At 35.7% G+C, this 25,183-nt stretch overlaps 1 protein-coding gene across 1 annotated transcript in view; it reads right to left on the minus strand.

Moving 5' to 3' along the window:
• The window catches only part of LOC129677283 (cilia and flagella-associated protein 47-like), a 603,052-nt gene that overhangs the window by 415,263 nt on the left and 162,606 nt on the right, over positions 1-25,183 (minus strand). The window contains 4 exon segments of the mRNA XM_055607932.1: positions 13,367-13,588; positions 17,407-17,635; positions 19,674-19,820; positions 23,806-23,811. Coding sequence (XP_055463907.1) covers positions 13,367-13,588; positions 17,407-17,635; positions 19,674-19,820; positions 23,806-23,811 — 604 coding nt within the window.

Genomic DNA, 25,183 nt, shown 5'->3' on the forward strand with positions numbered 1-25,183 from the left:
TGTGTGTGTGTGTGTGTGTGTGTGTGTGTGTGTGTGTGTGTGTGTGTTTCTGGGTCTTCTTTTCTATTCCATTGATCCACTAGCCTGTTTCTATGCCAGTGCTATGCAATTTTTATCACTGTTGCTCTATAGTACAGCTTCAGATTAGGGATTGAGATACCTCCAGAAGATCATTAATTATAAAGTATTGTTTGGCTATTCTGGTTTCTAGTTATTCCATGTGAAGTTGGGAATTTTTCCTTCAATGTCTGTAAAGAATTATCTTCATAATTTGATGTGAATTATATTTGAATCTGTAGATTGTTTTTGGTAAGATGGCCATTTTTACTATGTTAATCCTGCAAAGCCATGAGCATGGGAGGTGTTTCCATCTTCTGATATCTTCTTCTATTTCTTTCTTCAGGGACTTGAAGTGTGTGTGTGTGTGTGTGTGTGTGTGTGTGTGTGTGTGTGTGTGTTTCATAAAAGTCTTTGACTTGCTTGATTAGAATTACACCAAGGTACTATATGTCTTTTGTGGCTATTGTGAAGGGTGTTGGTTGATTCTCTAATTTTTTTTCTCAGCCCATTTGTCTTTTGTATATAGGAGAGTTACTGTTTTTGTTGTTGTTGTTGTTTTTTGTTTGTTTGTTTTAGTTAATTTTGTATCCAGCCACTTTGCTTACAGTGTTTATCAGCTGTAAGTGTTCCCTGGTAGATATTTTGGGATCTCTCATGTATATTATCTGCCAATAGTGATATGCTTACTACTTCATTTCTGATTTGATTCCTTTGATCTCCTTTAATTGTCTTATTGCTCTACCAAGAACTTCAATAACTAGGTAGAAGAGATATGGAGAGTCTGGACAGCCTTGCCTTGTCCCTGGTTTTAGTGGGATTGATTTAAGTTTCTCAACATTCATTTTGATGTTGTCTATAGGCTTGCTGTGTATTTTCTTTACTATGTTCAGGTAGGTGCCTTTTATCCTTGATCTCTCCAGGACTTTAAACATAAACTAGTCTTGGATTTTTTTCTCTTATTTATTTTTATTTTTTATTATTAGTTACATTTTATTAACTCTGTATCCCAGCTGTATCCCTCTCCCTCATTCCCTCCCAATCCCGTCCTCCATCCCTCGTCTTCTCCCTACCCCTTTCCAAGTCCACTGATTGGGGAGGACCCCGTCCCCTTTCATCTGACCCTGTTTTATTAGGTATCTTCAGGACTGGCTGCAAAGTCCTCCTCTGTGGCCTAGCAGAACTGCTCCTCCCTTGGGGGGGGGGAGTCAAAGAGCCTGTCATTGAGTTCCTGTCAGAAATAGCCCCTGTTCCCCTTACTAGGGAAAACCAATTGGATACTGAGCTACCACAGAGGTTCTAGGTTATATTCATACATGGTCCTTGGTGGAGTATCAGTCTCAGAAAAGAGCCTTGTGCCCAGATATGTTTAGTTCTTGTGGAGCTCCTATCCTCTCCGTGTCATACTAACTCTCACTTCTTTCATATGATTCCCTGTGGATTTTTTTCAAATGCTTTTTCAGCATCGAAGTAGCTGATCATGTTTTTTTTTTTTCCTTTTAGTTTGTTTATATGGTGGATTAAATTGATGGATTTCCATATATTGAACCACCCCTGCATGCCTGGGATGAAGCCTACTTGGTCATATTGAATGATATCTTTGATTTGTTCTTAGATTCATTTTTTTGAGTATTTTGTTGAATATTTTTGCATTAATGCTCATAAAAGAGACTGTCCTGAAACACTTTTTCTTTGTTGTGTCTCTGTGAAGTTTAGGTATCAATGTGACTGTGGTTTCATTAAATGAGTTTGGTATTTTTCCTTCTGTTTCTATTTTGTGGAATTGTTTGAAGAGTATTGGTGTTAGCTCTTTGATGGTCTGGTAGAATTCTGCACTGAAACCATCTGGCACTGGTCTTTTTTTTGGGGGGGGATGGGAGACTTTTAATAATTGCTTCTATTTCCTTAGGGGATATAGGACTATTTAATTTTTTATGTGGTCTTGATTCAGCTCTGGTAATTGGAATTGATCATGAAAATTCTCCATTTCATTTACATTTTCAAATTTTGTTGTGTATAGGCTTTTGAAGTAAGACCTAATGTTTGTTTGGATTTCCTCAGTGTCTGTTGTTATGTCTCCCTTTTCCTTTTTGATTTTTTTTGGTTTGGATAGTGTCTCTGCATTTACTTAGTTTGGTAAGGGTTTATTTACCTTGTCGATTTTCTCAAAGATCAAGCTCTTGGTTTCATTGATTCTTTGTTCTTTTTGTTTCTAGTTCATTGAGTTCAGCTCTGAGTTTGATTATTTCCAGTTGTCTACTCCTCTTCGGTGTGTCTATTTTTTTTCCCTAGTGCTTTCAGGTAGCCATGAATTTGCTTGAATGAAATGAGCTTTTCTATTTAAAACAAATTCTTTATTATTATTATTTTTAGTTCATTTTATTCACTTTGTATCCATGCTGTTGCACACTTCTTCATCTACTCCAAGTCCCACCCTAATTTCATTTTCCCTACTATGTCCCTCCCCTAGTCCACTTAGAGTGAACATCACCCTCCTTTACTATCTGATTGTAGTCTATCAGGTCTCATCAAGACTGTCTGTGTCTTCTTTCTTTGTGACCTATGCAGGCCACTTGGCCAGGGGGAGGTGATCAAAGAGAAGACCAGAGTTCATGTCAGAGACATATTCTGCTCCCCTTACAAGGGAACCCCCACGAAGACTGAACTGCCAATGTACTACATCTGAGAAGGAGTTTAGGTCCTCTCCATGCATAGTCCTTGGCTGATTCTTCGAGAGACATCTAGGTTGTTTCCAGATTCTCGCTATTAAAAAAATAAAGCTGATACATACATAGTTGAGGAAATGTACTTGTTGGATGGTTAAGCATCTTTCAGATATATACCCAGTGGTACAGGTGGATATTTTTAAAATTGATTTATTATTGATTGCAATTTATTCACTTTGTATCCGAGCTGTAGGCTCCTCCTTCATCTCCCCCCAGTCCCAAACTCCATCCCTATTCTTCCTCTATACCCCTACCCTAGTCCGGTGAGAAGGTAGGTCCTCCTCCCTTACTATCGAATCCTACCTTATGAGGTCTCATCAGGACTGGCTGCAAGATGTAGACCATAGCCAGCTCAGTCTCCATGTGTGTTCCTTAGTAAGGGGAGCAGGTGCTGTCTCTGACATGAACTCAGTGCCCAGCTCTTTGATCATCTCCTCCTGGGGGGCAGGGACAGCCTTGCCATGCCATAGAGGAAGAGGATGCAGCCAGTCCTGAAAAAAATGGGCATTTCTTGTGTGTGTAGTTTGAAAAACAAACGATTGTGAAGTTCCTTCTAGAAGACCTGGTCTGGGTCTTATTGGGAAATGAAGACAATGACATGAGGATATGGCTAAAAGGAGCAAGGCTTCTGATAATCCTTTCCTGTTGGGGAGGCACAGGCCCTGAAGTCATGCTACAATGAACAGGCATCTTTGGGCTTCTCTGTAGCCTAGAAGTGTTGTGATGCATTTGTAAGGCATTAGAAACTTTAAAACACTCTGTTGTGTGGCTTGCTCTGGTGATTAACATGAAAGCAGATTCTTGGTTTGAGTTTCTCAAGTAGTTTACTCTTTTGATATTTACCACAGGCAGAACTAATGCAAAGTTCAATTGGACAGAGTCTACTTCAAATGCCCAAGTTTATGCTTTCTTTTTTTTCTTATTCCATTTTATTTATTTTTATTTTATGTCATTTTTATTTTTTATATTAATTACAGTTTATTCACTTTGTATCCCAGCTGTAGCCCCCTCCCTCATTCCCTCTTCAACCCTTCCCCTCTCTAAGTCCACTGATATGGAAGGTCCTCCTCCCCTTCCATCTGAACTTAGATTATCAGGTCTCATCAGGACTGGCTGCTTTGTTCTCCTCTGTAGCCTGGTAAGGCTTCTCTCCATTCAGGGGGAGGTGATCAAAGAGCCAGCCACTAAAATCATGTCAGACATGGTGCCTGTTCCCCTTACTAGGGCCCTCAATTGGATACTGAGCTGCCATGGGCTACATCTGAGCAGGGGTTCTAGGTTATCTCCATGCATGGTCCTTGTCTGGTGTATCAGTCTCGGAAAAGACCCCTGGGATCAGATTTCTTGGTTCTGTTGCTCTCCTTGTGGAATTACTGTCCAATCCAGGTCTTCATATCTCCCCCTTCTTTCATAAGATTCCATGCACTTTGCTTAATCTTGAAGCACTATTAATAATTGTCTGAGAAAGCACCAGATTGATTTCCAAAGTGGTTGTATAAGTGTACATCCATCCCCACCAGCAATGGAGGAGGGTTCCCTTTCTTCATAACATGTCTCCAGCCTATGTTGTCCCTTGAGTTTTTTTATCTTAGCCATTCTGATGAGTGTAAGCTGAAATCTCAGGATCATTTTGATTTGCATTTCCCGGATGACTAAGAACATTGAGCATTTCTTTATTTGTTGAGCTGTCTTTTGATATTCCTCTGTTGAGAATTGTCTGTTTAGCTCTGTACCCCATTTTATAATTGGATTACTTGGTTTGTTGCTGTTTAACTTAAGTTCTTAATATATTCTGGATATTAGCCCTGTGTCAGATATAGGGTTGGTGAAGATCTTTTTCTAGTCTGTATCCTGTCATTTTTTCTGTTGACAATGTCCTTTGTTTTACAGAAATTTTCAGTTTCATGAGTCCCATTTATTGAGCCTCTGCTGTTGGTGTTCTTTTCAGGTAGTTGTCCCCTGTGCCAATGAGTTCAAGGCTCATCCCAACTTTTACTTCTAACAGATTTAGTGTGTTTGGTTTTATGTCTTTGATCTACTTAGACTTTAGTTTTGTGCATGGTGATAGGAATGGATCTATTTGCATTTTTCTACATGTGGACATCCATTTAGACCAGGACCATTTGTTGAAGATGCTATCTTTTTTCCCATTTTATGGTATTGGCTTCTTTGTCAAAATAAAATGTCCATAAGAGTGTGGGTGTGTGTTTATTTCTTGGTCTTCTATTTTATTCCATTGATCCGCTGCCAGGACTACCCAGTTTTTTATTAAAGTTGCTTTTGGCTTTTTGTCAAAACTCAAGTATCCATAGGTGTGTGGGTTTATTTCTGGATCTTCTACTAGATTCCATTGATCTACCACGCTGTTTATATACTATTTTCATTACTGTTGCTCAGTAGTAGAGCTTGAGATCTGTGATGGAGATTCCTCCAGAAGAACTTTTATTGTACAGGATTTTCCTAGCTATTCTGGGATTTTTGTTTCATCACATGAAAAGAAAAGTTGTTCTTTCAAGGTCTGTAAAGAATTATGTTGGTATTTTGATAGGAATTGCATTGAATCTACAGATTGTATTTGGCAGGATAGCCATTTTCACTATGTTAATCCTACCGATCCATGACCAAGGGAAAAATCTTTCCATCTTCTGATTTCTTCTTCAATTTCTTTCTTCAACGACTTTTTTTTTTTTTTTGCCATACCCATCTTTCACTTGCTTGGTTAGATTAATACCAAGGTATTTTATATTATTTGTGGCTATTGTGAAGGATATTTTTTCCTAATTTCTTTCAAAGCCTGTTTGTCTTTTGTATACAGGAGTGCTACTGATTTTTTTTTTTTTAGTTAATTTTGTATCCAGCCAATTTGCTGAAGTTGTTTATCAGCTAAAGAAGTTTTCTGGTAGAAATAGTTGTGTCACTCATGTGTACTACCATATCATCCACAAATGGTGACATCATCTTTTCTGATTTGTGTTCCATTTATCTCCTTTGTTCTCTTATTGCTCTAGTAAAGACTTCAAGTACTGTGTTGAAGAGATACAGTGACAGTGGGCAGCCTTGCCTAGTCTCTGTTTTTGTTTGCTCTCTGTTTAATTTGATGTTGGCTATAAGCTTACTATATGTTGGCTTTATTATGTTTAGGTATGTGTGCATTTCCCTGTTCTCTCCAAAACTTTAAACATGAATAGTTGTTTTATTTTTTTCAAATGCATTTTCAGCTCATAAGGAGATGATCATGTACTTTTTTTTCTTTCATTTTGTCTATATAGTGATTACACTGATGGATTTCCATATATTGAACCACCCCTTTATACCTAGGATGAAGCCTTCTTGGTCATATTGAATGATAACTTTGATGTGTTCTTAGATTCAGTTTGCAAATATTTTATTGAATATTTTTGCATCAATGTTTATAAGGAAAATTGGACTGAAATTCTCCTTGTTGAATTTTTGTGAGTTTTAGTTATCAAAGTTACTATGGCTTCATAGAATGAGTTTGGTAATGTTTCTTCTGTTTCTATTTTGTGGAATAGTTTGAAGAGTATTGGAGTTAACTCTTCTTTGAAGGTCTGGTAGAATTCTGCACTGAAACCATATGGCCCCTGGCTTGTTTTTTGGAAGGGAGATTTTTGATGAGAGCTTTTATGTCCTTAGGGGTTATAGAACTATTTAATTTATTTACTTGATCTTGATTCAGCTTTGGTAAATGGAATCTATCAAGAAAATTGTCCATTTCTTTTACATTTTCAAATTTTGTTGTTTATAAGCTTTTGAATTTATACATAATGCTTCTTTAGATTCCCTCTGTCTCTTCTTTTGTACCCCTTTTCATTTCTGATTTTGTTGGTTTGAATAGTTGTCCCTCAGTTTTTTAATTAGCTTGCTTAATGGTTTGTGTATCTTGTTGATTTTTTTCAATGAACAAGCTCTTGGTTTCTTTGATTATTTGAATTCTTCTCTTTTTTTTCTAATTTATTGATTTCAGCCCAGAGTTTGATTATTTCCAACTGACTGCTCCTCTTGAGGGTGCCTTCTTCTTCTTCTTCTTCTTCTTCTTCTTCTTCTTCTTCTTCTTCTTCTTCTTCTTCTTCTTCTTCTTCTTCTTCTTTTTCTTCTTCTTCCAGTCCTTTCAGGTGTGCCATTAAGTTTCTTGTATGAGAGGCCTCAAATTTCTTTATGAAAGAACTTAATGCTATGAACTTTCCTCTTAGCACCACTTTCATTGTGTCCCATAAGTTAGGGTAAGTTGTACCTTCATTTTCAATAAATTTTAGGAAGTCTTTAATTTCTTTCTATGTCCTCCCTGATCTGGGTGTCATTGAGTTGTTCATTTTCCATGTGTGTGTAGGCTTTTTGATGTATCTGTTATTGTTGAAGTCTAGTTTTAGATCATGGTAGTCTGATATAATTCAAAGGATTATTTCAATCTTCTTGTATCTGTTGAGGCATGCCTTGTTTCATCTATATGATCAAATTTGGAGAAGGTTCCAAAAGGTGATGAGAAGACGTTATACTCTTTTGTGTTTGGGTGAAAGGTTTTGTAGACATCTATTGAGTCCATTTCATTTAAGACTTCTGTAAGTGTCATTATTTTTCTGTTTAGCTTATTCTCAGTGATCTTTCCCATGGTGAGAATAGTGTGTTTATGTTTCCAACAATTAAGGTTTGTGGATCGATGTGTGATCTAAACTTTAATATTTCTTTGACAAATGCAGGAGCCCTTAGATTTGGTGCATAGATATTCAGGATTGTCATATCCTCCTGGTGGATTTTTCCCTTGTTGAGAATGAAGTGTCATTCTCCATCTCTTTTGTTTAATTTTTGTTGAAAATGTGTTTTATAAGACATTAGGATGAGTAATCTTACTTGATATTAGTAACCAATGATTGTTAATTTCTTTTATTGGGTTTATCGTGGTCATAGTGTGTTTGTGTGCTTGTTTCTTTTGAATTTTTGTTTGATTGTGTCTTCATCCTGTGTTTTCTTGGGTGTAGTTGAACTTTTTGGGTTGGAGTTTTCCTCCTAGTATCTTCTATATGGCTGGTTTGCAGTAGGTATATTGTTTAAATTTAGTTATTTCATAGAATATTTTGTTTTCTGCATCTTTGTTGATTAAAAGTTTTGCTGGATATAGAAGTCTGTGTTGTCATCGTGGTCTCTTAGTGTCTGCATGATATATGCCCAAGCTGTTCTGGTTTAGTAGTCTCTGTTGTGAAGTCTGGTGTTATTTTGATAGGTTTGTCTTTATATGTTACTTGCCTTTTTCGATTGCTGCTTTTTAATATTTTTTCATTTGTTCTGTAGATTTAGTGTTTTGATTATTATGCAGCAGAAAAAAAAACTTATTTTCTTATCTAGTCTATTTGGTGTTCTGTAGGCCTCTTGTATGTTTAAGGCCATCTCTTTCTTAAGGTTGATGAATCTTTTTTCTATAAATTTCTCAAAAGTATATTTTGGTCCTTGGAGCCTGGAATCTTGTTTTTCATCTTTTCCTCTTAGTCCTATGTTTTGTCTTTTCATGGTGTCCTTGATTTCTTGGATGTTTTGGGTCTGAAACTTTCGATTTTATTTTTCCTCAGAGAGATGTATCAATTTCTGCAATTTTATCTTCAGTGCCTGAGATTCCCTTTCATTTCTTGTATTCTGTTGGTGATGCTTACCTTTGTAGTTCCTAATCTAGTCTCTAAGTTCTCCAACTACAGGATTTTCTGTTAGTGTTTTCCTTATTAATTTTAATTCTATTTTCATGTCTTGAATGATTTTATTCATTTCCTTCATGTTTCACTCTGGATTCCTGTCTGTCTATGATGCCCTCTAATAACTGCATAGTTATAGATTTAAGATCATTCTGTGTTTCAGCTGCAATATAATATCCGTTGATTTTTGGAGATTCTGTTGATGCCTTGGTTTTGTTGCCTCTATTCTTATGCCAGCCCCTCACCATCTGGTCATCTGTAGTCTTGACTGATTATTCCTGAAAACTGTACTGTAGACTGGTTCCACCTGTCTCTGGAGTCTCAGTAAGTCTCTGTTGGATTCACTGTCTCTGCTGCCTTAAAGTTTGTGACCCAAATATGCCAGGTTGTTGCGGTGCAGGCAGAAAAATTCCTGAGTCTAGAGCTACTCCAGTGCCCCACAGACTTCCCTAAGATGATGAATGGGTTTTGAGTTCCAAGCCTGGCTTAGCTCACCTGGGTTCACTGTCTGTGCTGGGCTCCTTGTTTCTGACACAAGTGGGCTAGGCTGCCATGGATCAGGCTGCTCCATTGCCCACTGGCTTCCTTTAAGTGGTGGACCATGGGACTTGAGTTTAGCGCCTAGCTCTGCTCAGCTGTACTTACAGTCCGTACTGTCCTGGCTTATTATGACCTGGCTGAGCCAGGCAGGTGGGGAGCAGAAGAAATGTAGTAGGGCCTCCCCCACAGTAGGAGAAGGTATTCCCTCAACAGGATAGTGAGAATGATCACCACTAATGGAGAGACCAGAAAGGTATTCCCAGGATGGTAAGAGTGGACTCACAGATTCAGAACCAGGATCCACTAACACCCAGAAGGTATCTACAGAACTGAAAGTGGGTACCTGGGTTAGGAGCCTCACCCTCAGTGCAGGAAGGTATTCACTCCACAGGCAGTGACAGTGAGAGCCCACAGTCAGAGCAGCCAACCATTTGTCCCTAGAAGGTGTCCACCGAATGTGGTCCATTGAGTGTTTCTTTAAGTGTTTCTCTGCCATTAGATATTCCTACATTGAGAATTCTCTGTTTAGCTCTGTACCCTATTTTTAATTTGTTTATTTGGTTTATTGTTGTTTATTTTCTTGAGTTATTTACTTTGTATACTAGCATTGTGTTGGATATAGGGATGTAGAAGATCTATTTCCAGTCTGCAGCTTCTCATTTTGTCCTTTTGACATTGTCATTTGCTTTACAGAAGCCTTTCAGTTTTATGAGGTCCCATTTATTAATTGTTGATCTTAAAGCTGATCTGTTGGTGCTGTATTTAGGAATTTGTCTCCTTTGCCAATGATTTCAAGGCTCCTCCCCTTTTTTTCTTCTAGTAGATTTAGTGTTTCTGGTTTTATGTTGAGGTCTTTGATTCACTTGGACTTTACTTTTGTGAAGGGTAATAAGTATGGATATATTTGCATTTTTCTACATGTAGAAATCCAGGTGAGCAGCACCATTTTTTGAAGACGCTATCTTAAATTCATTGTATGGTTTTGGCTTCTTTGTCAAAATAAAATATTCATAGGGGTGTGTGTGTGTGTGTGTGTGTGTGTGTGTGTGTGTGTGTGTGTGTTTATTTCCTGGTCTTCTATTTGAGTCCTTTGATCCACTAGTTACTTCTATGCCAGTATTATGCACTCTTTATTACTGTTTCTCAATAGTACTGCTTGAGATGAGGGATGGAGATACCTCCAGAAGATCTTGTATTGTAGAGGATTTTTTTAGTTAGTCTGGGTTTTTTTGTTTTGTTTTTCTATTTGAATTAAAGAAATGTTCTTTCAATGTCTATAAAGAATTGTGTTGGTATTTTTATGGGAATTGCATTGAATCTGTAGATTTCTTTTGATAGAATGGCCACTTATACTATGTTAATCTTACCGATCTATGAACATGGGAGATCTTCACATCTTCTGATATCCTCTTCAATTTTTTCTTCAGATACATGTACATATTATTTACAATTTATTCACTTTTTATCTCAGTTGTAGGCCTGTCCCTCATCTTTTCCCAGTCCTACCTTCCCTCCCTCTTCCTCCCCTAGCCTTCTTCCCTAGTCCACTGATAGGGGAAATCCTCTTCCTCTACTCTCTGACCCTATCCTATTAGGGCCCATCAGGACTGCCTGGATCTTCTTTCTTACTCTGTAGGCTGGCTGGGTCACCCCAACAAGTAGAAGTGATCATGGTGCAAGCAACCAAGTTCATGTCAGAGAACTTTTCTCATCCTGCTAGAGAACCTACATGGAGACTGAGTTGTCTACATCTGAGGAGGTGATCTTGGTCTCTATGAATGTTATCAGTCTATGCAGTATCCCCTGTGCCCTGTATTTATTTATTTATTTATTTATTTATTTATTTGTTTGTTTGTTTGTTTATTTTGGCTTTGTCTCCTGTGGCTCCAGTCCCCTCCAGGTCCTTTTATATCTCCCTTCTACCTTAAGACTCCCTGCACTCTATCCAAAATTTGGCTGTGAGTTTCTATATCTGATTTGATCCCCTATTGGTTGGAATCTTTTAGAGGACATCTATGGTAGGCTCCAGTCCTGTTTTTTCTCTTCAACCCCCTCTAGTGTCTATCCTGTTTTACCATCTGAGTGAGAATTAAACATCTTCCCTAGAGTCCTATTTGTTGGTTAGCCTCTTTAAGTTTGTAGATTTTAGTATATTTATCAAATATAATATGGCTAATATCCCCTTATAAGTGAGTACATGCCATGCATGTCTCTCTGCTTCTGGGATATCTCACTCAGTATTACATTTTTTCTAGTTCCATCCATTTGCCTGCAAATTTCATGACTTCCTTGATTTTAATAGCTGAATAGTATTGAATTGTATAAATGTTCCACAATTTCTGTGTCCATTCTTTGATTGAGAGATATCTAGATTGTTTCCAGATTCTTGTTATTATGAATAAAGCTGTTGTGAACATAGTTGAGCAAATGCCCTTTTATATGATTGAGCATCTATTAGGTATATGCCCAGGAGTGGTATAGATAAGTCTTGAGGTAGCACTATTCTCAGTTTTCTGAGAGGGCTCCAGATTGATTTCCAAAGTGATATACAAGTTGACATTACTACCAGCAATGGGGGAAGGTTCCCATTTCTCCATAGCCTCTCTAGCATATGTTGTCACTTGAGTTTTTTATCTTAGCCATTCTGAGGGTTGTCATACAAGCTGTTCACTTGTTTCTCCAATTTCTTCCTCAGCCCATTTGTCTTTTGTATGTAGGAGGGCTACTGATTTTTTGAGGTAATTTTATATGCAGCCACTTTGCTGAAGTAGTTTATCAGCTGTAGGAGATCCTTGGTAGATATTTTGGTGCCACTGATCTTGTAGATATTATGGTGCCACTACCATATCATCTGCAAATAGAGTACATTGACTTCTTTCTTTCTAATTTGTATCCTCTTGGCATTGTTTCGTTGCCTTATTGATCTAGCTAGGACTTCAAGTACAATGCAGGTAACCCCATCTGCTGTGCAATATCATGTTATGCTATGACTTTCAACAGATGCTTGGATGCTTTGACATTTTAGCTCTGTCTGAAAAATGATTTTCGTGTTAGCATATGCTGCTATTTTCAGAGATGGGTACTTTACATACCTTCTCTCAGCCATACCAAGAATCAATAGGTCTCCTATCACTGCCTCAACTATCCTCTCAATATAGAAATAACTTATTATTAATAAGGCAGGTTCAGGACTGTCCACCTAACACTCTTCTGTATCATTGGTGGTATCTATCTAATGTCCCTTTACAGTAAATTCCACAAAAGGCTGCCTAAATCTTTCCTGAACACAGTCACTTTTGAAAATTTGGAGATGTTTAGCTGTATTTAACCCATAAGAAGATTAAGACAATATTAATATAATAATGAAAAAATAATAGATATTTTGCTAACTATTAAAAGCTGCATTAACTACAAGAAGCTCAAATTTTTCAATGTATAAAAAAAGAATATCAAATATTTCATTTGTATTGTTACTCTAAAAGTTCTTTATCTTTGCTTTTCACTTTCACTAGTAATAAATGTATAAATATTTGTATGAATATATACATATTTGCATTTCATAAATGTTATAATTAAAATCTGATCATTTAATGAGGTAGTAACAGAAAAGTGGAATATGCATAGTATCTGTAAGTGTGGGGAGTTTAAGCAAACAGGAATGATGGAAATGTAAGTAAAGGAAACAATATTAATTCATTAAGCTTTGCCTCAGATTTCTAAAGAACATTACCTTTCCATTTTATGCATACTTGTCAATAAATAGCTGTAGTAATTAAGTAATACAAACATCACTGTAACAAGTGCTTATACTTCATTAGCAATAATGGAACTTTTTGCCAGCCTTACATTTTAATATTAACACATTAATTATGAAAACCAGAAGTTTATAATATTCAAAACCTAAGATGATACTACCAGTAATCAAAGAATTTTCATTAATTTCATTTTTATCACTAGGTTTATAACATGTACACCTTCAAAATAGACCATCAACATGGACTAGGATTATTCATATCATCCTGCAATTTATAATTAATGCAAATTATCAACAAAAACACTGTGTGTAAGGGTGAGCAAGCCATTTTAACAATCCATCCTAGTGATCTATGTACATGATGAAGTTTAAATGGTAGTGTATTAGATTATGCATCCAAAAAGGTTATGTGATGCTTCTGTTAAATAGGGTATAATTCTCTGCAGTATAAATTACAACGTGTATAACAAGGGATTTTTTTTTACATAAAGACAAACTATTTCCTTAAATTTATCCATCCACTCACTTGTCCGTATTTATCTACTCAAGTAAGCTATGACTACATGTTTAATTCTGTAAATCTTAGCTCTTACGTGATAAAGTCTAGAAGTGAGGCATGTTGTGAATGGAGCTGTATCACCCTTTCAGTATTATCCACTGGTAAGGACTGATTTGAGTTAATTCCAGGTGGAAGTCTTTCACTCAAGTGCAGAATCACATCATAAATTGTCTTATTATATTTATAAAAATCATACTGTCTGGAAAATTTCTTGGGTGGTGAGGATGCTGAATAGAATTTTATTTTCTGCACATCCCTATGGGGGAAATGGAGTAAGTCAACAACAGTTTCAAAATGTTACTTTATGCAAAAATATGATCAATAACTAAATCAAATAATATTAAGGTAGACTGAGCAATAAATTCTAAAACGCAATTCGTGTGGCTACTATTTGCAAGCACAAAATAAATTTTTAAATATTACTAAAGATTTCACATTATCTCATTTATACTTATATCATTTATGCTGCAATTGAGGGGCTCAGGGAGTGGACTAGGAATCATTTGCATTTGAGAAAAGACAACAAGGGTTGATTCCTGGTCTCATTATCTATTTACTGTATTTTAATATGGGAAGTACCTTAAACTCACTGGGCACTATTCTGCATTCTATAATCTAAATACAATTTCTATACTTCCCAATATAATTTAAATTTTTAAAATATATATCATACATGTATAATTAAAAATAAATTAAAACACATTCTCGATATTTGAGTATAACCAGTTACATGCCATATCCTGCACACTAACCTACTAAGGATTCTAGTTTAAAACATTGATTTCAGAACTGTACTGTTCCCATTTATGGAACTAAACTTTGAGTAAGATTAAACAAACTTAGTTTACTTACGTCTTTTTTTTTACTTTACTATTTATTTCACTTGTTGCTTCTACCAAAAAACATTTATAATTACAACTGAGATATATATATGAATTCTCATAGCAATATGTTACATGCAATATTATAGTTTTGAGGGGATTCTTTTTTGTGATTTTTTTCTAACATTTTTAAAATTTTTTTATTAATTACACTTTATTCATTTTGTATCCCCCCAGAAGCCCCTCCCTCCTCCCCTCCCAATCCCACCCTCCCTCCCCTTTCTGTATTCATGCCACTCCCCAAGTCCACTGATAGGGGAGGTTCTTCTCTCCTTTCTGATCTTAGTCTATCAGTTCTCATCAAAATTGGCAGCATTGTCCTCTACTGTGGCCTGCTAAGGCTGCTCCCCCCTCAGGGGGAAGTGATCAACGAGCAGGCCAATCAGATTATGTCAGAGGCAGTCCCTCTTCCCATTACTAGGTAACCCACTTGGACACTGAACTGCCATGGGCTACATCTGTCAAGGGGTTCTAGGTTATCTCCATGAATAGTCCTTGGTTGGAATATGAGTCTCTGGGAAGTTCCCTGTGTTCTGTTGCTCTCCTTGTGGAGTTCCTGTCCTCTCCAGCTCTTGTAAGAAGTGGGAAATAATAGTACTTATGTCTTTTAAACAGGTTGTGATATATACTCATTTTTGGATGGAGTAACAAAAGATCTTTGTTTTCTAAATTTTGTCAAATTTTGTATGGTAAATTGTATAACTATTCGTCAACAATTAAAATCAGAAATGTATCATGATCCCAGATTGAGAAATAAAAAGCATTCAAGGGTTCATTTTGAAAATCAGCTCTCAAATGTAGTAAAAATGGGTCTCAATAACCTAATTTATGACAAAATACCTTGTGTTATTTTAAAAAATCAGTTAAATTGTACAAGCCTGGCTATGATTCTTTCTGTGTGTTTGACCTATATGCTTCCTGGATTCCTGAAAAATTTAAAATATAAGGGAACAAGTAGTATTAAATTTAATATCACACAATAAACTACATTGTTTGCCAATTTGTTTTCTATGATTTGGGGGGAAACAGTCATCCTTAATTTTGCTATCTGCTTCAGTTTGAACTTGTTGCTTTTACAAATATTTGATGTCTCTTTGAACACTTGTGGACAGAGCTCTGAAGAGAATACTCACCACTGTAAAAAGATCAATAAAAACAAAACAGCTATATTTCCCAGGATTATGCCAATTGAACCATTATAAAATAAATATAAAAAAGGCAAAAAAAAATCACTCTAAAATTCCAAAGTATTTAATAGCCCATATTAAAAAACAATGAAGTCCCAGAGCTACATATACATACCAACGCTGTGTGTTGTGTAAAAAAAAAAAAAAAAAAAAAAAAAATCTTTCCTTGTTGAGCTCCTGTCCTCTATAGATCTTACTAACTCCCCCTTCTTTCATATGATTCCCTGCACTCTGCCCAAGGTTTGGTTATGAGTCTCAGCATCTGCTTTGATACACTGCTGGGTAGAGTCTTTCAGAAGCCCTCTGTGGTAGACTCCTATCCTGTTTCTTGTTTTCTTCTTCTTCCAATCTCCATCCTGTTTGTCTTTCTAAGTGAGGATTGATCATTTTACCCAGGATCCTCCTTCTTGTTTAGTTTCTTTAGGTGTACAGATTTTAGTATGTTTATCCTATTTTATAGGTCTAGTATCCACTTATAAGTGAGTATATACCATGTGTGTCTTTCTGCCTCTAGGATACCTCACTCAGGATGAACTTTTCTAGATCCCACCATTTGCCTGAACCAAAATGTCTGGGCACAGGGGTATTTTCTGAGACTTATACTCCAACCAAGGACCAAGGTCCATTCATGGATATAACCAAGAACCCCTGCTCAGAGGTAACCCATGGCAGCTCAGTAGTATTCAAGTGGGTCCCTAGTAAGGGGCAAAGGGACTGTCTCTGACATGAACTCAGTGGCTGGCTCATTGACCACTCCTCCCCATCCTTAAGAAGGAGAAACAGCCTTGCCAGGCCACAGAGGAGGACACTGCAGCCAGTCTTGATGAGACTTAATAAGCTAGGGACAGATATAAGGGGAGGAGGACCTCCTCTATCAGTTGAATTGGAGAGGGGCATGGGAGGATATTAGAGAAAGATGGTAGGACTGGGATAAGGGACGAAGTTAAAGCTGGGATACAAAGCGAATAAAATAAAATTAATGTAAAAATTAAAAATTAATTAAATAAAACATTGGATGAGAAATATGAAAAAAATCTTAGATTAGAAATATGACAGTTTTTCTGACAAAAGAAATGAAAGTCACGGAAGTGAAAACCTCAGGAAGTCAATACAAAACTCAGTGAAAAAAAATCATCTATAGAGTTGGCAATGAAGAAGAGATTGAAGCTAAAGTTGAGAAACAATATATTCAGAGAGCAATAAAAAATAATAATGACAACAATATATGAGACCTCTGGGGTACAATTAAGAAATCAAACCTATGGACCTATGGCATAAAACACGATAATTGCAATACAAATTAATAATATTCTGTATATACATGAAAAGGAATCAAATTGCACAGTATAGCTATTCACACATTAGTATCTACTCTGACTGTATCCACAGGATCAAAGTTATGCAATCAGCCTAAGTAACCATCAATAAAAGATTAATGAGGAAAATGTTACACATATTCATACACACACACAAACATATTTATATATTCAAACAAGAAGAAAAATGAAATCATGTTGCTTGCAATAAACATCATATGACAGGATATCATCATGTGAAAGAAAATGAACCAGATTTACGAAAATATGTCACATGTATCCTATCATAAAGAGAATCTAAACTTTAAAAATACAGGAAAGTAGAAGGGAGACTATTTAAGAGAGGAAGAACGCTAGTATGTTGTGTTCAAAGGTATCATGGGGAAGTTTATAAGAGGTACAAAGACATCATGGGGAATTATATAAGACCAAAGTAATATGCATATGTATATGTAAAGGATACAACAAAACTCATTATTTTATATAATTAATGTTCAGTAGCAACTTAATTTAAAGCAAAATTATGTTGAACCATATATGAATAATAGAATTTATATTACATTATCTTAGTCTCAATAGACCCCAGTGGTTCATCAGTTTAAAAAAATTAACTGTTTCATTTAAATGATACAAATAAGTGAAATATTTAGAAAAATACAAAACAAAAAATGTAAAATATGCAAATGTCACCTTCTTATTGTTTCAGGAATAGAAAGAGAATGGGGACCTTCAGGCCAGCCAAAGAGACTGAACCATGTCTGAGTTGCATTCACAACCTTCTGAAAACAGTCAAAAGCCTTTGATCCTTCTTCAGGTGCAAAGAACTGTTGATTCATCTCTTCATTTTCCAGAGATACAAAATTTACTCTATCTGGAATACTTTCATCTGAGTCCACAGGTTCACATGCAATTTCCGTCCCTAAAGTCAACATTTGTTATATAAGCTTTGTAATTTTTTTCTTTTAGTATCATTATTATTATTATTACTATTATTATTATTGTCATTGTTACTATTTAATACAAATTTTTGATTTTGTATCCCAGCTGTAACACCCTCCTTAATTTCCTCCCAGTCTCACCTTCCCTCCCTCTTCCCCTCTATGTCCCTTCCTTCCTCCACTGATAGAGGAGGTCCTCCTCCCCCACTATCTGACCCTAGCCTATAAGGGTTCATCAGGACTGTCTGCATCCTTTTCTCTAGGAACTAGAAGGGCCACCTCGGGAGCAGAAGCTGAGCAAAGATCAATCAAACAACTCTGAGAGTTTATCTTACTCCTGTCATAATGGCTAAGATAAAAATCTCAAATGACAACAAATGCTGGAGAGGATGTGGAGAAAGGGGAACCCTCCTCTGTTGCTGGTGGGAATGTAAACTTGTAAAACCAATTTGGAAATCAGTCTGGTGCTCTCTCAGACAATTAGTGGTAATGCTTCCTCAAGATCCAGCTGTATCACTCCTAGGCATATATGTAAAAGATGCTCAACCATACAACAAGGATATTTACTCATGTATGTTCATAGCAGCATTATTCATAATAGCTATAATCTGAAAACAACCTAGATGTCCCTCAATCAAAGAATGAGCACAGAAATTGTGGTACATTTACTCAATGCAATACTACTCAGCAATTAAAAACGAGGAAATCTGTAAATATATAGGTAAATGGATGAAACTACAAAAGATCATTCTGTTATATACGCTTATTATTTGACCACAGAGTATTCTTCTAGTTAGTTCTACATTTAGTAGGTAAATAAAACACCTTTAACAAAGTGTTCTTTTTATTTGTTTGTTTGTTTTTTGTTTGATTTGTTTGTTTGTTTGTTTGTTTTTTTAAGACACGGTTTCTCTGTGTAGCCTTTGCTGTCCTGTACTTGCTTTACAGACCAGCCTGGCTGCCTTGAATTCACAGAGATCCTTCTGCCTGTGTTTCAGTGAGTCTGGGATTAAAGGCATGTGCCACCACACCCAGTTTCAACAAAGTATTCTATACCCTCCAATAAAGTTGTGCGCATCTACTGTATTTTAACATAAATAATAATAATATAGTTATGTCCAAACAATCAAAATATTTTACCATATATTTACCAGATAAAAATTGTGTTTTAATTGTCAAGAATTTATTCACAAACACTCAATATGAATGTTTATTTTATTTACATAAGGAAGCCTTATTAACACTTCTTTACCATTGCTTATATACAAATTAGACTTTACCTGAAAGAATTACAGAAACAAAATGTCAACTACATATTCAAAATGTCTTTGTTTCTGAGCAATGTACTTAAATATAACAAAATATTTTTTGTATTATGGAAATATTAAATAATATAAATTAGTGCGCTGCATTTTGTCAAAAGACTTTTCTTATGCAATCATAAAAACACAGATTCACACTATTGAAGTTTTATCAACTGACAAAAATTAATTTTATCATATGATTCATATCTAGACAAAAGAATATTTGAAGTAGATCTCAAATAATACCGAACTCCCATGCTCAACTATGCTTACTACTTTCTAAAATAGGTAACTTTGTATACAGCTAAAAAATATAATAAAACTCATAAATCTGCAATTCACAATATGTATACAGAAAGTACTTAATGTTACAAAAAAAAGTTATAAACGATCAACAAGACATTTAACAATTTTAGTTAAATATAAAGAAAACAACTACAACTACTCTTAAGTTTTCTACATAGCTACTTAACGAATGGAACCAAGAGGTACAAATTTTGTGTACAGAACATTACTGAAGCATTAGAAATACTATAAATGTAGAGAACTTTTATTGCTAAGAACTGAAAAACTTATCCAGAGTAGATTGTCCACTATGTCTGTGATGAATCCATGAGATTTTTTTAATGAATTTGTTTGATATGCTTAAGTTTTGCTATTAATAAAATTATATCATGAACTAGTTTTGATAAGTACATTATACATTTTTACATACCAACAAATAGGTTCCCATGAGTAAGTTCAGCATCATCACTAATACTGGAAACAAGAGATTCTCTTTGCCCTGTAGAAAGTGATTTGGAATCCTGGCGTGGAATTTCAGGAATCAAAAAACTGCCTATAGGCTTTGTAGTATTTCCTTCTTTATGTACAAATAACACATTAGAGCATAGTTAGCCAAAGAAATATTTGTGAAATTTAATAGCACATCATTTAACTTGTAATTCATAACTCATATAATATAATAAAAGAAAGTCTAAATACAATTATATTAATACATGACTTGACAAATTAAAATAGCATAAACACTGATATGGTTCCCTAAACTGAATGGAATTTATTTGATAAGATAATTTTCATATTATTAGAAAAATAAAAAAATACTAACTTTATACAAAAATGTGTAATACATTTCAAATGTTGCTACAGCAAATAATTGAAATTATTACACAAAAGACATAAAAAGATCTCTGACAAAAATACTTTTTCCTAGTTGATCTCAAAGTTAAATAACTTCTTGTGTGTGAGCTGAAACCATTTTAAAGATTTTAAACCCTATTCCAGTTTGAACTGCTATATACTTTATAGTTTTTAACTCATAATATGCATTTAACTAACTATATAAACATATATACTGCAAATAATATATACATATATTTTCATACCTATGTATGTAGATGGTCTGTCAAGAAAGCAAAACTGTATAGTTCACAAATTTGAAGTAATAAGTTTGACAGGACTACTCTTTAGCCCCTAAGCTCTAGGTAACTTTATACATAGTCTCTGAAAAAAATTTATCTAAACATAGGAAAACATAGATTCTGAGATCACTGTAAGGATTACTTTAAAAGCAGTACAAAAATCAGTAAGCTGTTATAATATCAAATTTCTTCCTAATATTTTTCGAGCAAAACCATTCTTAATTTGTCATATAAATTTTACCTAATATGTCTCAGGGGACTGTTGGGTTTCAGTCTCTGACTTTCTCTTTTTCTCAATTTGTCCCTCTCTCTGCATCCCTGTAATGCCAATTGGACTAGCCTATACTTTTTTATATTAAATTTTATGATGATTAGAATATAGTATTTGACATATAATCAGTTTTAATGGTAATTTATAGACAAAAATGTTTTCTAGAGCTTTACAATTCAAATGATCCATTATATAATATAGATGATACATAAAAGAGCTTTTTGTTTGATTGTTATTTTTTAAATAATTATTTATTTAATGTCCATGTTGTGTGCTTAAGTGTTTGTATGTGTACCACATGTGTATAGGTGTCTCTCGAGTCCAGAAGAGGGTAACAGAGTCCTGGAACTGGAGTTACGGGTAGTTGTAAGCCACTTAGTGTGGGTGCTGGGAACTCAACCTGACTATTCTGCAAGAACATAGAGTTAGGGCTGGAGAGATGATTCAGGTTAAGACAGCACTGGCTGCTCTTCCAGAGGACTTTTATTTGGTTTCCAGCACCCACATGGTAGCTACTTCCAATCGATCTGATACCCTCTTCTAGCCTCCACAAGTATTTCATTATATACGGTACACAGACATACATACAAGCAAAACACTCAGAAGCATAAAATAAAAATTTAAAAAAGAAGACTAATAATGGTAACCACTAAGCAATCTCTCCAGCCCCATATGCATGCATTCTTAAATGCTTTCAAACTTCAATTTTATTTAAAACAATAGTTAGAACCCTGCATTGTTTGTTTTGTTAAGGACATAGAAGACTTCTAGATTTGAAAGATAAAACTGATCTGTGCTTCTCTAGCCCCCTTGATAAATACCCTTAGATACCCTGTATGTTTCATATGAAAGATAAAAAACAAAAAACAAACAAACAAAAAAAAAACAAAAACCTGATGAAATGTGGGGAAAGGAAGAAAGATTCGGCAGCAGTGTCAGAGCTCCAAGACTGGTGTAGAGTTGAGTTCTCTGGATTTCCCCTTTGCTTTGCATAACTAAGGTTTAGCCCCTAAGAAAGTGACACTCTGGAAATTCTAATGTGTTTAAATAAAAATGACACATGAGAACTAACTTTTCTTAACCAAAGGAGATAGTATGGGACAGCTCATGCACACAAAGATCATTCAGACAAAAACTTCTCCACTGCTGCCAAACACAGAGAAGAGACTGCAGCCCAGCTCCGCATGGCCACCAGAGACTGGGGAGAGAATAAGTGCCTATTGTTGAGAGGTGACATAGTTACTTTTGTGCCACTGTAATCAAGTACTTGATTTAGCAACTCAAAGGCAGGAAGGTTTCTGCTCAATCTCAGAAGGATTTCAGACCACCGCTGCAAGCAGATGTGGTGGGCACAGCACAGAGGCTATAGTGGAAGCATTTGGTGTGAGTCTCCACACAGCAGCGTATTAGGGAACAGAGAATGGAAGACAGAACCATGGGTAACAAAAATTCCCACAGGCACACTTCAAGTGTTTCCATTTCTGCCAAACACAGCCCACCTCCAAAGAGCTTCTCCACCTTCAAAAAAGCAATCCAAATGGGAGACCACACATTCTAAACAAGAGCATGGAGAGAACATTTCAGATTCAAGCCACACCTGGCCCAGAAAGGTTCATTACATTTCATTTCATAAAGCCCTCATAGTCTTAATAGTCCCTATTCTGTTCAAAAAGCCAAAGTTCAGTCTCTCCTTAGTCCAGAAGAAGTCTTTTAACTGTGAGCCTCTCTAAAGTCAAAATGTAAGTTACATGCTTCCAAAACACAAAGGCATAGAGAAGGCATTTGCATTTCAAAGGGAGGAACAAGACAGTAAGGAAAAACTGGACCAAAGCAAGAGCAAAATCTAGCAGGGATATTCTATGTGAGACAAATGTTAGCTTCTTGTGAGCTTCACTTTTTAATCTGTCACATACTATGTTAGATATTCAAGACAAGAGCCTGAATAGAGAAATTAGTTCTATTCTCAACAATCTTATAAATGTCACAATAGAATACATATGTGAAGCCTGAGAAGTCAAAATGAAATATGGAGTATGGCAGGGAAATGGCAGTTATGAGAGTACAGAAGATGAATGAAAATCCCATGCTCATAAAAGCTGGGCTCCTCCTTGGTATGTAGCTATGCAGTGTCTAATAGAGACAATTTTCTAATCATCAAAAAGATTATCAAAAACATACAGAGAATAAAAGAACTCATAGAAGTTTATTATGACTTAAACATAGAAGATAAAATATCCCCAAAATGAGAATGAAGCCATTACTTGAACTATGATGTAAGAAACCATGCTGTTGCTTTCATCCTACCAGCAATGGAATTCTGTATAAAGATTTTATTTTTTAAGTACTTCATTAGATATTGGGTTTCATTTATGAAATTATTATAGTGCAGCAAATGTATTTTTATCCTATTTGTCTCCACTATCCTCTCTTTTGTTGATACCCATCTTCATCTTAGCTAGCCCCCTTTCTACTTTCATGGCTTTGGTTTTTGTTGGTTTGGGCTTTTGCCTAGTGGATTTAATTAGAGTTGTTTACAAAGTTCTTTGCCCCTCCTCCAACAATCAGTAACTATAGATCCACAATGAGGAGTTTGGCCTCTTTAGCAGCAATTGAACACTTTAACATCCATTGAGATACCCTTGAATTTGTTACCTTATTGCCTCAGCCTCCTAGTTCTGGGATTATGATTAACTACCACTATGCTCAGCCTATGGAAAATTTATTTGTTTGTATTTGTGAGGGAGAGTGTCTGGGCATCTGTGAATTGATGCTTGGAAAGGACTGAAGACAATATTGGAACTATTGGAATTGCTGGAGCTATAGTTTCAGGAAGTTGTGAGCCACAAAAGAACTTAGGATCTTTGAAGAACAGCACATGCTCTTAACTGCTAAGTCTCTAGCCCCACTGTAGAAAGTTTGCATGCACAGGAATTAAAAGAAGAGAGCTCATGTCACATGCAGTCCCCACTTTCCTTACTTTAGGATCCATATGAAGCCTAAGTAGCCCAAGGGCTACATTTTTTTTTGTAGGCAGAGGGTCTTGCCAGCTTTTTGATCACTTCCCACTGGGTGGGACTGCCTTGCCAAGCCACAGGTGAAGAGAACATGATCAGCTCAGCAATTTGATGAACTCAGGTGGATGGGAAGGGGGCTACCCTGTTCTAAGGAATAGGAAAGGGGAGGGCAAAAAAAGGGAGCGTGAGACTGATAGAGGAAGAGGGATGGGGTTATAACCAGGATGTAAAGTGAATAAAAAAGAAATTAAAAAAGGACATTTCACTTTACAAATATCAATGTTATTATAGTATGAATGATTTTTATAGTATGAAGTATTTCATTCACAGTTTCTGAATGAAGGGCCATTGCAAGAGACAGCCTTAATTTCATGAAAACATGATGGTATCATGAATTATGCAGTAAAAGTCAGTAAAGAAGTAAAAAAAGAAAGATATTTAGAGGTTAAATAATACAAATAAACAGGCTTAATGTGCAGTGTGAGATAGAAAATGTCATTAAGGATGATCCTCTGGATTAAACATCAGATGATATTTAAATACATTTGCAGGGATGGAGTATCCAGAAGAATGTGAATCTTTCAGAAAGGTAAGCTTTATTTTCATCCTGTAATATCGTTAGTGCTTAGGAAATCTAATGAAAAGTACTATCTAGATATTTTAAATCTGAATTCCTGAATCTCTGATTAGAGGCTGATGGTACAGTGTTTGAATTATAAGACAATGACTTTTGATTTACACACAGAATTAAAAGTACGGAGTAAGAGTTCATTAAATATGTTGGAGGGAACATTTAGAGTAATTAAAGCAGACCCAGAGAAGTATGATATGTGATATCCCCAAGAAACTGTGAAAATGGAAAGACATGCTTAATAATCAATAGTCGTAGCTGTGTTCAGTGGTGAAGTATTGTTTCCTGCTGACTTCTGAAATTTCTTTGTTAGCTGAAGGAAAAGTACTTTAATCCCTCATTGCCCATTTTAAATTTTCCTCCTACCTCTGGAAAATTAAGAAAAAATGTGAAACGAGTAACCTGAACGGCCCATTTTTTCTTTGCAGCTTTCTGGAAAAAAACAATCTCCTTTCCCCTTCCTGGTATCTTCCTGAAAATTGACCTACAGCAGGTAAGTGAAGGCAAAAATTGCCTAGAAAGTGTTCCAAATGTTACATAGTATATTTTGGACCATAGATAGTAGGAAGAAAAGGAAGAACTAAACCAGGAGAGACTACTAGTTTCTGGTCATGTGACTGGAATAAAAGGAGAAATTTTAGATTCTGATTCATGCTTACTATTTGAAACCCCAGTGGTGTGTTGTTGTGTGATGGTCTGTTTGTTGATGTTGTTTGTTTTTCTCAAGAGTCATAAAGAATCTGTTCTCTGATGAGACAGAACAGGACCAAGTATTTTTCACAAAGCATGATGAACAGTTGAAGAGGCAAGTAAATAATACAACTGATTAAAATAAGGGAAAATGCTGACATAGAACTAAAATGTCTGGATCAGACAGTGCACAGTGAG

This window comes from Psammomys obesus, unplaced genomic scaffold, assembly GCF_907164565.1.
Source record: "Psammomys obesus unplaced genomic scaffold, mPsaObe1.curated_primary_1811, whole genome shotgun sequence".
Classification (NCBI taxonomy): domain Eukaryota; kingdom Metazoa; phylum Chordata; class Mammalia; order Rodentia; family Muridae; genus Psammomys; species Psammomys obesus.